The sequence below is a fragment of the Lepidochelys olivacea genome, assembly GCF_965140295.1.
Source record: "Lepidochelys olivacea isolate rLepOli2 genome assembly, chromosome: 1".
Classification (NCBI taxonomy): Eukaryota; Metazoa; Chordata; order Testudines; family Cheloniidae; genus Lepidochelys; species Lepidochelys olivacea.
Genome location: NC_140411.1, coordinates 213,292,116 through 213,310,462, shown reverse-complemented (window position 1 = coordinate 213,310,462; position 18,347 = coordinate 213,292,116). Strand labels below are relative to the sequence as shown.

Sequence of the window (18,347 nt, the reverse complement as noted above, 5' to 3'; positions counted from 1 at the left end):
ACATTTTTGAAAGAACAACCATAGTGTTTTGTTCATAGCGAACAACCTCCATTCCTGAGGTGTTCGCAAGTCTGAGGTTCTACTGTACTGCTCATACCCCAGACACACTGCATCTGCCAGTACCCCAACCTCATGTTAGGGAGCACTTTCTCCCCTCCCCCAGTTTGGCGTTATGGGCTACTGTGCTCCAGGAGGTGCGACTCTTCATATATTGCCCCATCTCCTAGCAAGCAGGTTGGCGTAAAGGGGGTTTTCTGCTGTTAGGGGCAGTGTTGTTCATCATGCCCTGGCCCTGCCTCTTCTCCCCCACACTCTGTTTTGCCACTGGGAGGTGCTGTACTACTTAAGGTATTGCCCTTCATATTCTGGCTATGCCTCAGATTTCTACACTTCTCTAATATTGGGGGTACTTGACTGATGTTGGGTTGCCTTTTGTTCCCTGGCCATCTCCATCTCCTCCACACCACAACCTGGCACTAGGTGCTGCTAAAAGTGTCACCTTTTTTTTCATATCATGCACCTTATCTCAACACCTCAGGCTGGCAGTCATGAGTGCTGTGTTCTCAGAGAAGCTGCCCTTCATATCTTGCACGTCAAATCTTTCTATACCCCCAACTTGCTCCCCCCATTGGGGGCCCTATCTCAGAGGTGTCACTCTTCATGACTGGGCCACATCCCATCTCCCTACACCCCATCCTGGAGCTAGGGCCACTGTGCATCTGGGGGACCATGCTCCATTTTCACACACTGCAGTGCAGTGTGCTGTTTTTCACATCCCCTTACTCCCAGCTCCTTTGAAATGAACACAAGAAAGTCAGTTTCTGGAAGGGTTTTTTGTTTGGTTGCTTTTCTTTTTTAAGAGCTTCATATATATATTTATATATATAAATTATTAGAATGCATGTTGGGGGCTGGGAATGTGGGGGACTTTGGGTATTTTTCCATAGTTTTTTTTAATGTTTTAAGTAAATATATATATGGGGACAGATCGAGATATACAACTGTGAGATCAGACACACATACACACACGGATTGGAGAGTCACAAATCGCAAAACCGCCACGTCTAATGGGATGTGCATGAGTTAAAATACATCAATTGGAATGGGTGAAGGGAAAGGGGCAGCCACCATCTTGAAAACAGTCCCAGGATATCTTGACTACATCAATCCTCCCAAGTGGGCTGGGAGGGAGAGGGACAATTACCATCTCAAAAACAGTCCCATGGTGCTTTGCACCTTCTGGCAATGTTTGTTCCCTCAAGGTGAGAGAAAATACAGCCACCTTCTTGAAAACAGTCCCGTGGTGCTTTGCACCTCATGGCCAGGCCCAGTCCCTCAAGAGTTGTGTGGGAAAGTTACACTGTCCATTCTGAAGAGTTCCAATGGTGCTTGCATCTATTTGCCACATTCACTCCTGAAAGGGGTTGGAGTGTGAGAAGCAGCACTGCCCATTTTTTGAAGAGTCCCATGATGCCTTGCACTTCTAAGCCATGTCTTACATCAAACAGGGTGGGATGGGGCCAGTTGGAAAAGCAATTCCATCAGGGTTTGAGTGCTTGCCTCTTGGCCATGTTTGCTCACTCAAAAAAGCAGAAGGGGCTGCCACCCTGTGGAGAAAAGTTTCAAGATGCTTTCCACCCTTTTTTTTTAAATTGAACACAATCACTTTTAAAAGAGAAGATGGAGCAGCAGCCATTTTGAATCCCCATGATTCTTTGTACCACCAGCTCTTTGCAACACCAACTTTGTCTCTTTCAAAGTCCAGCCAGTGCTCCAAGCTTTTTGTTGGTGTTTTACTCCCTACCCTGCTTCTCTCCCCTCCCACACTTTGCTCCCAGGGTGGCTATCTTGTTTTCTCCACCCCTTCTTGTCTTGCACGGTGCTGAGTAGGATCAGGATATATCACTCTACAGCTTCCCCTCCCCCAGGATTTTGTTGGTTGGTTGCTCCCCTGGAAAGGGAGACATGATGATGTCATTGTGAGGGTTGTGGTCCGTTTAAAGGGGTTTGTCACTTTCTTTCTTCAGGTGACTGGGCGAGGCAAGGCAATAGCAGAATGAAGGGAAAAGATGGAGAAAGAGAAAGAGGATTTAATATTGTGAATTGTATTTATTCATTTATTCAAGTCAATTTAGTCCCTGATAAAATTGCTGGCTCAGTAACTGAATCCTTGGCAAACCCCCAGAGCAGTACAACCCAGTCACTTCTGAACACACACATACTGCTCCCCTGCAATGTGCTCTCCCTGTCCCGGAGACAGCCCCTCACAGAGGAGAGGGGGAATCCAGCTCTGTGGCCCTTTCAGTCCTCTGACAACAAGGAGAACAGTTAGTAGTGCCAATTGTGCTGCCAGCTTTTGTGAAGCAGGCATTTGCTCTTCCTAAGAACAGGGCTGAGACCTCACACACTCATTTAGCATGAGGGCCATGGAAAGCCAACAGATATGAATGACTTTCAGGCACTACCAACCTGAGGCCATAGTGGAACTGTTGCACCCTAGAAGTGAAAGACTCCATATTCCAGTCCCCCCAAACCTGGGATCTGATTGGAATTGGTACCTTGAGGCAGGGGACCTCCTATCCCATTCCCTTATCCCATTAGTTTCCCCATCCTGGGGCCAGATTTGAACCAGTGCCCCACAGGCAAAAGGTTTTATATCCCACTCCCCCGAGCAGTGGGTTCTACACACCTGTAATAATCCTCCTGTGTAGGGAGTGGCACTCCATGCAGAGGGTGATGGGCGTGAAGCCATTGCTGCTGCTCCAGAGCCAGACGCTGCAGCTCTGCTGACTGTGCATGCATGGCCTGGAGCTGATGAGCTGCGGACATGGGAGCAGAGAGAGATCCTGGCAGGTCCCTGTAGGGGGCAGCTACAACCAAAGAAAAGCAAGAAAAAGAACACATCATGTCATATTATCAGTCTCATCATCATCCACTCCTCCCTGACTCAATCATGCCCCACTAGTAGAGCTCCACCAATGTTGCTCAATCCAGACTTATTGCACCCCCCAGTCCAGTAGTCCAACCCTGGGTTCTCCTCTCACAGCTCCGCCAGTGCCTTTCAATCCTGACCTGTCAGCACCCTGATTTTCCAGTCCTGATGTGACAGCACCACACAGCTATTAATGCACCTCAGTCTCTCACTGTTATCCCAGTTCTGCTCCCTCTAGCTGTGTTGATGCCCTTCAGTCCTGCCCCACAGCTCCCTCCAGTGTTCTTACCAAAAAGTTGGTGGCGCAGCACCTCATTCTCATGTAGAGGGTGAGGAAGGAGTGGGTTGGGGATGGTACCAGCTGGGTATGGGATCCGAGTGAGATGCGACCCCGAGGCCAATGGGTCAATAAGGGGGTGAACAGAGGCTGAGGCTGGGGAGAGAAGATATCCATAGGTATTCTGGGCTACGGAAGTAGTGGAAGAAAGTGAGAAACAAAGGGGGAAGGAGAGAGAGACACACAGCCAGGCTGTTCTGTACTAGGAGCAGAACCAGGTCAAGGTCACCTGATAACAGCTAATCACTTTTAGTCCCATTTGTTTCTGTATTTGTTCCCTGTATCCACACTAGCTCACAGAAAACTGTTCTGCAAGGCCACATGCAACACCCTCCTCTGCAACCATCACTGGAGTTTGGCATTTGGGCACTTCCAGTACCCTCCAGTTCCAGGCACAGCCCTCTGGAGCAGATATGCAGCATAGGTGTGAGGCCACATATTGCATGCACAACATAAAGCCCAAATGCTGCATGGGCTACATTTAAAAAATGTCCATTCATTTTGGGTGCCTCTGTTTTTGGATGCCCAACATGCAGGCACTCCAGATGGCAAGTACTTTGTACTCATCAGCATGTTACTATTTAGTATGGTAGCTGCCTCTTCTGGATGCACATATCATTATATGGTGTTAGATGCTGGAATGCTGGTCGGAGGTGCAGAAGTAAAAGGGGAATAATGGACATTGATTTGCTCCTGTTATCATTTTGATTGGTTCTAACTGCTTTGAATGGGGTCGTCTGTGGATCTGTGCTGGGGCACAGATCTACACAAACCATCCAGATGCCAAAGCATATGGTCACCAGGTTCCCAACAGATTGGTATGGCTGGCACTGCTGCTTTTGAGTGCTCAAGGGGATATGGCACTTCCTCTCTTTGGTACAATTATTTTCTAGTATTGGGTAGGTGGGGTTTGTTTTCTTGAGCTTGTCATTGCTGAACTTCTCCTTTTCCTTTTCTCCTTTAGGATGCTGAGATATAAATGCCCAGGACCCAACTTTGATGGGAGGACATTCCTCTAGGTCTCTCTGTGTAGCCCAGCCATCAAACTTCCCCTGCAAAGTCGTCTCCCAACTTAGGCAATAGGAGACATCAGGAGGTGAGCAGAGAACTGGGATTTCTTTGGGCATAGGGGTGTGTCTGCGTCTATAGTTACTAGTGCCCTTGGTTTCACTTTTTCAGGTCAAGGAGTCTGGGAACTGCAGCCAAGACACTGCCCAAATCAGCACCCAGTAAGATAAGAGCAGCCATGTGGTGCTGTATGTGCCCGCTAGCCTCTCTCTGTTGTGCTTGCATTTTCAGGGGCTGAAACACATTGGTCCAAAAGGATAAAGACTTAAAACTTTTAAAAAATTGTACAGAGCGTTCTACACTATTAAACAGCAACATTTAAAAAAATGAAATAAAACTGCATTTGGAATAGGTCTCTATGCCTCTAATAAGATAGAGTTAGGGGGGCTGGGCTGAGCCAAGACTAGCCAAGGCTGCTTAGGCCTATCCTGAATGAGGTGGAGGAGCTAAGCAGAGCTGGGACTACTTGAGTACATGAGTCTAGTGGATGGAGAGCTTCCCATCTGATCCCACCAGTGCTCAGGGCTGTCATTGAGCTGGACATAAGCATTGAGGGACGGCACTGAGAGGGCCAAGACAGCCCGTTAAGTGGCGCTGCCTGCGCCTTCCTTCTACACTAGCACTGAGCCTGTGCAGGCTGAGCCGATTCTAAGACTTGCTCAAAAGCTAAAACCAGAGCTGGAAGCACCTACATTTTCTGGCATACACAAGAAAACCAGTAGGAAAATGAGTCAATGAGACAATCTACAGGGGGAAAGAGAGCACTGGAAGCTGGGGATCCCACCCTGAGCCCTTGCACTCCCCTCACCTGCATGAATGGCGTCCTGCTGGTGCAGATGGAGATGGGAGTGGATGTGCGAGTGCTGGTGATGATGGGGCGTCACATTGAGCATCTGCAGTCGGGCCAGGGGGTCATTGCTCAGGGCAGCTACCCGCTCTGCATGTTGCCGCTCAGCCGCCAGTCGCTCGGCATATGACATATCAGGACGCAGGGCTGGGCCGGTGGCGAGTGCCAGCCGCTCCCGCTCCAGGTGGCCCAGCCCTGGGTGGAAGGGGAAAGCAGGGTGCAGGCCAGGGGCTGCTTGCAGAGCCAGCCCCCCATGGCGCGGGAAAGGATCCATGGCAGCAGCAGGCACAGCATGGAGCTGCTCCAACTCAGCTGGCTTGACTTCAAAACCAGGCTTGAGACGCTCCCGCAGGTCCCGGTCCCTCAGGTCTCGTTCCCGGGCCTCCCGTTCCCTCAGCTCCCGTTCCCGTGTGGCTGGATCACTGCTGTAGATGGCTGGCACATTATAGCCCAGCAGGCTGGGGTCAACAGCACCCAGCGGCACATAGAAGGGGTGATTGCGGTTGCTGGGGGACATGACATGGGGCCGAGCATACTCGCTGAGCGTGCGCAGAGCTGGAGTGTCGGGGCCTAGGTACGGCGGGACGGTAGCCACGGCACTGCCTTGCTCAAAGGATGGGCGGTGAGCAACAGGGCCGAGAGATGAGCACTCCACTGGCCGGCCCTCTTGAGCCATCTTCTGCAAGAGAGCAGAGAAGCTTGTCAGTGTTGGAGGCTAACAAGAGCCTCCCCCAGCAGGGGGCACTGTGATTCCCTAAACATCACCCCTTGCTCAGCCCCATTCTCCCCAGTGCGGTCACTGCAACACCTACCACACTTCTCTCCAACTCTCTCTCCTTTTCTCTCTCTCTCTCCTTCTCCCTCTCCCGCTCCCTCTCTCGCTCCTTCTCCTCCCGGGCCTTCTGTTCAGCCTCCCTGCGGACCTTCTCTACTAGATCCGCCCGTTTCTTGGCCAGTTTGGAGCCATCCAGGGGCACAAAGTAAAGGTCTGTACGGGAGCAGGAGTTGAAGCCACGATCTAGGTGTTTGTTGAACCTGTGGAGAAGAACAGAGGCATAAGTGTCAGAGTGTGAGAGAGATGGAGGACTGGGGGAATAGTGGGGGCTGGCACAGCCTGGAAATGTATCGAGGAAGGTGGCGGTGTGCAGGGATCTTGGAGCCAGTGAGGGCTGTGGAGAGTAGCTGTGCCCCACACACCTGATACACCCCTTGCCTTGCTGTGTCCCCTCCCCCCGCAGTCCCCTCTGTGCAGGGTGACTACCCATCCCTTATTTTAAGGGACCATCCCTAGACTTACTCATACTACAAATTAATGAAATAAGGAAGGACAGGCTGAATCAACCTTAGCAGAGCAGCTTCAAAGTAACTGTTGATTAGACCCTGTTTTCAATGTAGAATTCAGCCTGAAGAAACCTAATCTTTTAAGTAGGGCTGTAGATTAATCGCAGTTAACTCACACTATTATCTCAAACAAATTAATTGTGATTAAAAAAATTAATGCGATTAATCACAGTTTTAATTGCACTGTTAAACAATAGAATACCAATTGAAATTTATTAAATATTTTGGATGTTCTTCTACATTTTCATATATATTGTATTCTGTGTTGTAATTGAAATCAAAGTGTACATTATTTTTGATTACAAATATTTGCACTCTAAAAATGATAAAAGAAACAGTATTTTTCAATTCACTTCATACAAGTACTGTAGTACAATCTCTTTATTGTGAAAGTGCAACTTACAAATGTAGATTTTTTTGGTTACATCACTGCACTCTTTTGAGTACAAAACAATGTAAAACTTCACAGCCTCCAAGTCCACTCATTGCTACTTCTTGTTCAGCCAACTGCTAAGACAAACAAGTGTGTTTACATTTACAGGAGATAATGCTGCCTTCTTCTTATTTCTTACAATGTCACCAGAAAGTGAGAACAGGCATTCGCATGACACGTTTGTAGCTGGCATTGCAAGATATTTACATGCTAGATATGCTAGACATCTGTATGCCCCTTCATGCTTCAGCCACCATTCCAGAGGACATGCTTCCATGCTGGTGACACTTGTTAAAAAAAAAATGCATTAATTAAATTTGTGACTGAACTCCTTGGGAGAGAATTGTATGTCACCTGCTCTGTTTTACCCACATTCTGACATATATTTCATGTAATAGTAGTCTCGGACGATGACCCTGCACATGTTCATTTTAAGAACACTTTCACTGCAGATTTCACAAAACACAAAGAAGGTACCAATGTGAGATGTCTAAAGATAGCTACAGCACTCGACCCAAGGTTTAAGAATCTGAAGTGCCTTCCAAAATCTGAGAGGGATGAGCATGCTATCAGAAGTCTTAAAAGAGCAACACGCCAATGCAGAAACTACAGAACCCAAACCACCAAAAAGAAAATCAACCTTCTGCTGGTGGCATCTGACTCAGATAATGAAAATGAACATGCATCGATCCGCACTGCTTTGGATTGTTATCAAGTAGAACCCGTCATCAGCATGGAAGCATTTCTTCTGGAATGGTGGTTGAAGCATGAAGGGACATATGAATCTTTAGCACATCTGGCACGTAAATATCTTGCACCACTGGCTACAACAGTGCCATGAGAACGCCTGTTCTCACTTTCAGGTGACATTGTAAACAAGAAGTGGGCAGCATTATCTCCTCCAAAGGTAAACAAACTTGTTTGGCTGAGGTATTGGCTGAACAAGAAGCAGGAGTGAGTGGACTTGCAGGCTCTAAAATTTCACATTGTTTTATTTTTGAATGCAGGGTTTTTTTTGTACATTTGCAAGTTCAACTTTCATGATAAAGAGATTGCACTACAGTACTTGTATTAGGTGAATTGAAAAACACTATTTCTTTTGTTTTTTACCATACAAATATTTGTAATAAAAATAAATATAAAGTGAGCATTGTACACTTTGTATTCTGTGTTGTAACTGAAATCAATATATTGAAAATGTAGAAAACATCCAAAAATATTTAAATAAATGGTGTTCTATTATTAACAGTGCGATTAATTGCATGATTAATCATGATTAATCACGATTAATTTCTTTAATTGCTTGACAGCCCTACTTTTAAAAAAAACTAACCACAAAGCTCAAAAAAATTTCTTTTTTGGTATTGTCTTAAGACTGCACTGAATTGCGCACCTGAAATCAAAAATCTTGGATGTGGCTTCATGTTTGAGACTGTTGTTAAAACATACTAAACATTCAGAAGTTTCTCGACCCCAGACCTGTTTTTGTACTTGTAACACAGGTAAGGAAATGCGAGGAAGAATTTAGAAAACTTCTGGAAAGGGAAAGGTTCATTAATGACTAAGTAAATAGCAAATGCTTGCCACATATGGGCACTAGTATGTTATAGCAAAGAGGGTTCAGTGAATACTGTGTGCAGGGGAAAGGGTGGGACTTCGAAACACGGTAGCCAGCTCCTTCTTCCAGTTTCTAAAACTTATGGAATTTATTATGTCCATTTCTACCTCGAATGCAGCAGCGGAAAGAATATTTTTCTTGTGTAAAAAGACTTGCTAAATATTGATTCTGTTAAGGCTGAGCTTCAAATTAAAGTTTATTTCAATTGTACATGTAAAGAGTTTTATGAATTGATTTCAGAACAAAGATGTATCGAAATGTATGAAAACTGATAAGAAGCACCATTTTAAACAGCACACTGAAGCTTATGATATTTGTATTGTATACATGAGGACATTAGAAACATTCACTTGAGAGACAAATACATGATATGCTAAGGGAAATGGTGTTTCCTAAAATGTCCCTTAAAATAAAGTGTTGTCCCTTATTTTTCATATGGTTTTCACTTACTTGCATCCAGCACCCTACCTCTGTGGCTCAATCTCCTTTCCCAAACATACAGGGTGAGATTCTCATCCCCTCTCCCACCACTGTATGCCACTGTGGCAGCTTATAGGTACCATAAACCAAAAAGCTAGGGGAAAATTCCTGGGTATAGGCACTGTGTAGGTCTGCAACTATCCTTCCCAACCCCTGTGCAAATTGCGTTGCTCTAATTTATGCTGGGGGCTGCAGCGACCCAGCCCTTCCTGGATGCCCAGCAAAAAGGCCCACCCTCCGGATAGGTCACTCTCTTTGACTCCAGTGGGGGTTACTTGTTGCTGCAGGCCCTGGAAAACTGCCCTCCCTTCCTCCCTCCCCTTCTTTCTCTGTCTCCATGTTCCTCCTTCTGTCTTATTTTTCCCTCTCTGTCTCGTTCTTCCCTGCTCACCTGGCTGACTGGCTGGCATGACTTGGTACGTCCACCACTTTGGGGGCTGGTGAGGGACTCCGTGCCGGCGGCATTGGGCTCTCTGGGGGCTCGTACTCCTCTGACGGCTCTTGCTTGATCTGTGCAGCGCTCAGTGGTAGCGGTGGTAGGGGGGGAGCAGGGGCTCCCATACCGCCAGGCAATGGGGGGCCAGTGGGAGCAGGTGAGGGGGCCTTGTAGCTGCCAGCTGCCGGGGAAGAGGTCATCCTGTACCCAGGGGGCGTGGCTGCACGGAATGATGAAGCGGAGGAAGAAGGGGGTGAGCCCGGCTTGTAGGGAGCTGGGGGCTGAAATGTGGGGGCAGGTGAGCCTGCCCGCTTCCCGTAGGGGGCCACAGTGGAGGGAGGAGCAGGGGGTGACACCGTCTTGTAGGGGGCTGAGGAGGAGGCCATGGTGGCTATGACGGTGGAAAGAGTGACAGAGGCAGAGGTGACTGGCGGGCCAGCTCCATGCGCAGGTGAGGGTGGAGGTGGTGGAGGGAAGGCATAGGCAGCAGGACTCTGCCCTTGGGGGTGAGCACAGACACCTGGGTATGTCCCCTGGGAAGAGGAGGAGGAGGAAGAGGAGGCTGAAGGAGCCTGGCTGTATGTGGCCTGGCTGTGGGGTGGGTAGAGACGTAGCCCATAGGCAACATGCGAAGGGTGATGAGTGCCTGACTCCAAGGGGTGGGAGTAACCTCCAGGTGGCTGGGGAGGAGTTGCTGTGGCTGGGGAGACCCCCCCTCCAGTGCCATGGCCATGGTGGTGCTGCTGTGGTGGCTGTTGGGAGGGCTGGCCAGGGAAGGAGGCAGTGGGGTGGGAGCTGGTGTTGCCCAGGGGGCGGCCATAGGGTGGTGGTCCCTGGCTCCACACAGGCTGGGAGGGCAGGGAGGGCTGGGTGTACTTGGGGGGCTGGCTGGAGACGGAGAGGCCACTAGGTGGGGGGAAGGCATGGGCATACGAGGCACTGTAGCTGGGCAGGGCCTGGGCAGGGGGAGGTGGAGGGTACTGAGCAGAGGAGCTGGGTGGAGGGGGGGCATAGGGGTAACGTGAGGGGGGTGGGGCAGGTGCCTTGTCCTGCCCCATCCCATGGGGTGATGGGAGGTGCCCACTCAATGCCTGCCCCACCATCCCAGGCGAGTTGGAGTTGGTGGACGCATTATTCAGTGGGCGCAGGGCTGGTGGGGGAGGCAGGTTGGCTGTGACATGGGGGAAGGAGGGGGCAGAAGCTGGGGGTGCTGCCAGGGAGTTGCCTGGGGGAGTCTTCTGAGGGGGTAGACCCCCTGCCACAGAGGCCAGGGAGATGGGTGTAGTGGGTGGTGGGTTGTGTTTGGCACCAAGAGTCTGTTCACGTCCTCCCGGCACTGGGAGCCCCCCCCCTCCAGTAGTGGCTTTGGGCCCCCCCTGGACCACATTGGCAGAGGGATAAAGAGGAGCATGTGCAGCAGAGGAAGAGGAGGCAGGTGCTGGTGGTGCCTGGGCCTGGAAAATCCTTGAAGCCTGAGTCTCAAGTTGAGAGTGGTAGCCACCTGCAGGGGCCTGAGGGTGGACCTCGCCTGCTAGGTTGAAAGCTGACTCTGGTGGACGGGCTAGGCTGTCAATTGGAGGGATGGGTGGGGGACTCTGGGGGAACAGTGAGGGATGACGGTAGGAGTGGGAAGGCCCTTGGGACAGCACAGAGGATGAGTCTGAGTCATTCTCCACGCTGCCTGGGCTGTAGACACTGGGCGAGGTGCTCCGGTTATCCTGGTCAATGTCCCGTGGGTCACTGCTCATCTCATCATTGAAGCTGTGGCCATCAAGGCTGTCAACATCCGAAGGAGACTGGGGACATGGTAGCTCCTGAGATAGAGAGAGGAGGAGATATCAGACAGACCCCAGAGGATGAGCAAAAAAGTTAACCCTTTCTGAGCCCCAGAGATTCTCCTTTCTGAAGTTCTCAGCCCCTCGCTATAGGAGCTGAGAAGGAAGGTCACCCTTTTCTGACACCCCTCACATGTAGTCCCCAGTGACTCTCCTCTCTGGAGCTCTCCGAGGGCACCAAAGGAGGCTCTGAGATGCTCCTCCTATGTGCCTATGTGGTTCCTTCATATTACGTTTGTTGTGTAAAGAGCAAGAGACCCAACAGGGACTGAGGAGTTTCCTCCTCTGAGTCCTCATCTCAGGCTCTCTGCAGACCCAGGCAGACAAAACTGCATAGTTACACTCGGGTCACGTTTAAAAGGTCATCTCTGTAAGCAGAAGGGCAAGAAACTTACTTCTCCAAAAAATGAAAGCGGAGATTCTGGAAAATGTGAATATGTTCTGCAGGCCACACTAATACATCATGCAGGCCAGATGTCTGATATCTCTGTTACACAGGAAGCATGGTCTTGTAGTTAAGGTATTAGACTGGGACTTGGGAGATCTGAAATAAATCCTTGCTCTGACACAGACTCCCTGTGTGACACTGGTCCAGTCACTTCATCTCTCTGCGGCTCTGTTTCCTATCTGTAAAATGGTATTAGTATTCTGTGGATTGCAGTTGTGTGTAGAGACCCCATTATGGATCAGGACCCGCAATGTGCTAGGTGCTCTACTCACATATAACAAGAAGGTCCTGCTCCAAAGAGCTTAAAAATCCTGCACCTGTCTTGTCTATTTAGAGGTAAGCTCTTTGGAGCACAGCTTTTTCTTACTGCGTGTTTGTACAGTGCCTACAGCAATGGGCCCAATCTTGGTTGGGGCTTCTAGACACCACTGAAATGCAAACAATAATAAGGAGAGGGAAAGGACTTGGCAAAGATCGTACAGTGAGTCGGGGAAAGAGCTGAGAATAGAAAGCAGGAGTCTTGATTCCCAGTCCCCTCTGCTCTAAACTGTTAGGCCCTAGAGCCCTCCCAGAGCCAGGAAGAGAATTCATGAGTGTTAATGCCAGTCCCCTCATATAACCACTTAACTAGAATCACTGTAGGGCAGTTCCAGACAGTCCAGACACACAATCAGTATCCCTGAATTGACAAAGCAGCAAGCTAGCTCATCACATCCAGGGCTGCGTGGAGGTCCTAGACTAGCTGGCTGAGGCAGACCTAAATCCAGCAAGTGATGATTTGTGGCCAGCACGGTCTCAACCCCCGAGGATGAGCTGGATGGAAGGCATGCTAGACGTGACAGGGATATCCAACCACCTCCTGCCCCAGAAAGGGAAGTGCTCGGACTGGGCCAACCCCCTGAAATGTGGGAGGAAGCCTATTCATGGGTGAGGACTGTCTCCTCTTGCTTGGTAAAGCCTGTCAGCCCACAACCAACCAGGACTGGCCTTACCATGAGGCGAACTGAGGCGGCTGCCTCAGGTGCCAGACTGGAGGGGGAGAGTGGTGTGGGACTGCATCACTTGGACCCAGAGTGTAGAAAATTGTGTCTGCTGCTGGTGCGTATGTATTCTCTCTGCTCTAGATGCACAGAAATGGTGGAGTGCTGTGCTGGAGGAAGAAGGGCACAAGAGACATAACAGGCAGGCAGGAGAAAAGGTGAGAGGGAATAACAGAAAGCAACAGGAGCTGCAGGGAGAGAGAGGAGAAGGAGCCTCTTATGTGCCTCTTTAGCACCCCCAGGAGCATGGACTGATTAACACCAGCTTCTCAGGGAACTTCCTGTTTCCTGCTGCTTCCCTGAACCCACTTGAGAACAGGCTGTCAACTGAAGTAGCAGGAGCCAGTTAGGCCCTTAAGACGCTGATATCTTCCCTCACTCAGGCCCTGCTACCAGCCTGCTTATTTGTCCCCTTCAACTGAGTGTTGAGAGCCACTATACCTGGCACAGAACAGCTGTCATGAGTGAAAGAAGAAAACGCCCCTCTGGGGCAGCATTCAGAAGAAGAAAGAAAGCAAAGGAAGCTTTTCTAGCTAAGCAGGAAGGAGCTCTCCTGAGATACATAGACACAAATGCCTGATCTTCCAGTTAGAGTGCAGGTGACCTGGCAGCTACTGCAGCATCCGTATCTCCATCTCTCAAATGGATGTAACCATGCACATTCCTGAAGAAAAGTGTAGATCAGAGAAGAGTGTGGTGGAGGCACAAGAAATAGCTGCTGCTGAGTCTACTTCCTTAAGTCTAGATGATCCAGGACTGTGGACCCACTTGCGCAGTCGCCTGAGGGACTTCCTTGAACTGCATGGGCCACAGTAGGTAAAAAAAATTCATGTTCCACAAAGACAATGAAAATAGAAGTTTCCATCCAACACATTACTGGCGTGAAATCCCCAATGGTGACAAAGTGGACAGGCTTATGTACTCAAAAACCCAGAATGCTGCATACTGTTTTTGTTGCAAACTCTTCCAGTCTAATGTTCCAGCCATATTGGATTCTACAGGAACAAAGGGCTGGAAAAATCTGGCATGCCATGAGAAGGCAGCAAATCACCAGAGAGCATTCCATAGGTGGAAAGAGCTTGAGGTGAGACCAAGGTTAAAGGCCACTGTCATAAATATAAAGGGAAGGGTAACCACCTTTCTGTATGCAGTGCTATAAAATTCCTCCTGGCCAGAGGCAAAACCTTTCACCTGTAAAGGGTTAAGAAGCTAAGATAACCTCACTGGCACCTGACCCAAAATGACCAATGAGGGGACAAGATACTTTCAAATCTGGAGGGGGGGGAACAAAGGGTTTGTCTGTCTGTGTGATGCTTTTGCCGGGAACAGATCAGGAATGCAGCCTTACAACTCCTGTTAAGTTAGTAAGTAATCTCGCTAGAACATGTGTTAGATTTCCTTTTGTTTAATAGCTGGTAAAATACCCAAAACCTAGTACTCCATGGTACTTCAGATCAGCTGTATGTGCCAAATTATGGAAACTTCCTTAAAATTGTGGCGCTGATGGCTGAGTTTGATGCTGTACTCCAGGAGCATCTAAGAAGCATCACCACCCAAGAAATGTACACACACCACTGCCTTGGGAAAACAATTCAAAATGAGATCATACAGTGACCGGCAACAAAAGTCAAACAGAAGATTGTGGCAGATCTCAAGTCAGCAAGATATTACTCTGTTATTCTGGACTGCACACCTGATATCAACCACACAGAACAAATGGCTTTAAAGGTGCATTTTGTAACAACAATAGAACCTAGTGAAAATGTCCCTGCAATGATGACTCCCGAGAACATTTTCTGGAATTTATTGACATTGATGGTACTACAGGAACTGGTATGACAAATGTGCTTCTTAAAAAGCTGGAAGATATGAGAATTGCGATAGCTGACATGAGAGGTCAGGACTACGATAATGGTACAAACATGAGAGGAAAGAACAGAGGAGTGCAGACACGGATCAGAGAGTTAAACCCTGGAGCTTTTTTTGTCCCATGCAATTCTCATTCATTGAACTTGCTGGTCAGTGATGCAGCATCAGCTTCTAGTGAGGCTGCTGAATTTTTTAATGTAATTCAAAGCATCTATGTATTTTTCTCTGCATCAGCTCATCGATGGCAAATTTTGAAGCAACATCTGGGAATATCCTCTCTGACACTGAAACCACTGAGTAATGGGAAAGTCAAGTGGGGGAGATAAACCCTATGAAACACCAAATTGGGAAGATAGATGATGCCATAGTTGCCATTATGGAGGATAATGCTATGACAGGAACTGTTCGTGGGAGAACAGTAGCAGCATGAAATGGAATCACCAGAAACATACATAACTGCAAATTTCTGTGTGGCTTAGTGTTATGGCATGACATACTGTTTGAAATAAATATTGTAAGCAAGAGTCTCCAAGGTGTTGACCTTGATATATCTGGAGCAATGGAACAACTGGGCAAAGCAAAGCAAAGTCAGACCTACAGTCTTACCGGTCAGATGAGGGATTTCAAAATGTTCTGAAGAGTGCACAGAAGTTGGCAGAGGAACTTCACACTGAAGCTATTTTCCCACCCATTCAAGAATACAAGAGTCACCGAAGAAGAAGACATTTTGATTACGAGGCATGGGATAATCCCATAAGAGACCCCAAACAACAACTCTAAGTTGAATTCTTTAACCAGGTGCTAGATTTTGCAATACAGTCAGTTGAAGAACGTTTCATGCAGCTCAGGGAACAAAGCAGTATATTTGGGATGTTGTATGATATTCCAAAACTCCTCACTATACCTGAAGAGGACCTACAGCAGCAATGCAGGGCACTAGAGACAGTGTTGACACATGATGAGATGAGCGATATTGATGCGAGTGATTTAGGTGATGAACTGAAAGCCCTTTCAAGATACATTTCAGCAGGATCAACTCCAAAGGCTGTTCTGGAATATATGTGCACAAATAAGATGACCACCCTCTTTCCCAGTGTTTTTGTTGCTCTGCACATACTTCTAACATTTCCTTTAACAGTTGCCAGTGGAGAACGCAGCTTCTCCAAGCTGAAGTTAATAAAACACATCTACGCTCCACAATGACACAGGAGAGGCTGGTCGGCCTTGCAACCATCTCAATAGTGCATGAGCTGGCCCAGACTGTGGACCTTCAGGAAGCAGTTCAAATCCTTGCAACCAAGGCATGGAAAGCACCACTTTGATTATTCAAACAGATAAAAATGCCAGTGTTTACTATGCAGACAAGAAAAGTTACATTTGCTGTTCAGGCGTTTGAAAGTGTTACTTAAAATTTTTGAACAAGGCATTTTAAGTTGTTAGTTCTCCTTTACTGGGGTAGGTAGCAGAGTAGCACCATGAGAGGAGTAGAACAGGAAGAAGGCAGAATTGATACCTTTCAAAATTTTGGCCCAAGCAAGGAGGCCAAAATGTTGTGGGCCGGCCCTGCAATCAACACACTGGTGTGATCCAGTGCAGCCAGGGCAGCGGGCTAGACAGGTCCGCGGGCCTGATCCAGCGCAAGAGGGAGGGAGGGGAACTCCCAGAGCCTTTTTTCCTGCACCAGACCATGGAGGTGTTTGTGGGGTGCGAAGGAAAACTCACCTCAGTTTTGGTTTTCTTGGGGGCATTGCTGTCCTCCCCTTCACTCTCTGAAATCTCCTCCATCCGGCCCTGCTTGCTACCCTTCGGGGTGCAGGACTCCTCCACCCGTCCTTTCTGCAAGGGAGAGAAGGGAGGGGTCACACATGGAGCTCCTTCCACAAACTCCCACAGTGCGTGAGAGAGAGCTGACATACAAGTGATTTATACACAAAATGACAGATTGGACAGATTGACACAGGACCCTGGAGATTTACGAGTCATGGTTTCTCTAGGACGTCACAACCTGGCAAACACAAACACTGAAAAGGGTTGGTGGGGGAATAACCTCTTGGTAAAATGGTGGGGGGATAAGCAGGTTCCTGAAGGCAGGGTGGAAGAACCAATCCCTGCCAGGTTCTTGGTGGACCTCACGGTACCACTCAATATCACACTCATGTTTCCTACCTTAGTGGTTTGCCGGGATTTCTCAGTTTTGCCATCACTGCTAGAGGTGCTGATGCCACCTGGGGAGGCTCGGCCCCGTGACCTGAGCTCCTCTCGGGGTCCCGGAGTCTCCTTCTTCCGTCCACTCCGCATTGACATCTAAAATGAGAGAAAACACACTGAGAGTGCCCAGGGCCATTCTTACCCATATGCAAAGTACGCAGCTAGTTAGGACAACAGGAAATTTGGGGCACCAAATTTCCTGGTGCCCTGCGCAGCGGCATACTGCTCCAGCCACTGCTCCGCCCCTTCCCACCGCTGCTCTGCCCCAGCACCGCCCTCACTTCACCCCTTTCCCAAAGCCCCCACCCCACTCTGCCCCACCCCCACCCCACCCCTGCTCCAGCTCCCCCTCTTCCACCCCGCTCCGCCCCAGCCCCGCCCCCACTCCCCTGAGGAGTACAGCAGGGCTGGGCCTGCACTCACTGGCGGCGGGAAGTGCAGCGGCCTGGCCCAAGCCATGCCGCCGATGAGTGCTGGGGGGTGGTTCCCCCCGTTCCCCTAAGCCAGCCCTGCCCCCCCCCACGAGGGGGCTACGTAGGGCCCCAGAATAGCTAGGGACGGCCCTGAGAGCTAGGGACGGCCCTGCTATGCAATCCCTGCCCCACCTTCCAGCTCTACTGAAGCCCTCAGTACTGACCCACGGCATCCCACTGCTCCAGTCCTACATTCACCACATAGCTTTGCTGATGCACCTCAATCCTGACCCACAGCTCTCCTTCTTTTCCAGTCCTTGGTTCCCCACCACCTCCTCCCCTTTCACATACCGAGTCTTTGTTCTGTCGAGTCTTCATTCTTTTGGGTGTGGGACCCCCATTCTCCTTGGCCCAGTTGGATGAAAACATAAATTTATGTCACTTTCCCCCCCTTCCGCTGTTCCCCGGGAGACTGAGATGATGGCCTCAGGGATTCGGGCAAGGTCAGCTCCTCCGGAAGGGGGGGCTCACTCCAGAGATACTACAGGTTCTTAGTGGACCCTGAAAGACAGAGACCGAGACAAAGACAGAAAAATGGAAAAAGAGAGTGAGTTGTGTGTATGAGGCCATTTCACACCAAAATCTCAGCTTGTGATATAAATGCCAAAAAATTACTACTATTGCCATATATTTTATATATAAGCCTAGGGATCTTCACTAATAAGAGATAATACTCTTAACGCTTGCTCACTGAAAGTCCACAGAAAATTATTTAAGATTATTATCTCTTACTCCCATTGTAGTGGAGTGGTACCCATGTGATGGAAGGAAATCGGTCCCCTCACTATTTGGGGTGTTGAATTTTTACATTATCTCAAATTGTTTTTTACATTTTATTTCACTGGTTACTTTTTTATTTAAAGGGGGATTAAAAAAAAAGAAACTGCTTAAAAACGTTAGCATTTAAGTTCACAATCATGATTCTTCTGACTTTATAAGCAGCTCTTTGCAGCTGGTTTCAGTGCAGTCCTGACCTTACAAT

At 48.8% G+C, this 18,347-nt stretch overlaps 1 protein-coding gene across 4 annotated transcripts in view; it reads right to left on the bottom strand.

Annotated features, from left to right (window-relative positions):
* Positions 1-934: 934 nt before the first annotated feature.
* ATN1 (atrophin 1) overlaps positions 935-18,347 on the bottom strand; it is a 65,510-nt gene continuing 48,097 nt past the window's right edge. For 2 of the 4 annotated variants that reach the window (XM_084616208.1, XM_084616207.1), the window contains 9 exons: positions 17,657-17,866; positions 16,851-16,988; positions 16,407-16,520; positions 9,448-11,306; positions 5,997-6,219; positions 5,146-5,863; positions 3,222-3,365; positions 2,690-2,870; positions 935-2,031 (listed from right to left, as the gene is read on the bottom strand). In XM_084616208.1, coding sequence (XP_084472334.1) covers positions 1,998-2,031; positions 2,690-2,870; positions 3,222-3,365; positions 5,146-5,863; positions 5,997-6,219; positions 9,448-11,306; positions 16,407-16,520; positions 16,851-16,988; positions 17,657-17,734 — 3,489 coding nt within the window. In that variant the 5' untranslated portion in view covers positions 17,735-17,866 and the 3' untranslated portion in view covers positions 935-1,997. Of the gene's footprint in view, positions 2,032-2,689; positions 2,871-3,221; positions 3,366-5,145; positions 5,864-5,996; positions 6,220-9,447; positions 11,307-15,588; positions 15,826-16,406; positions 16,521-16,850; positions 16,989-17,656; positions 17,867-18,347 lie in introns of those variants that run through there. The other 2 variants (XM_084616210.1, XM_084616209.1) reach the window with 2 other exon arrangements.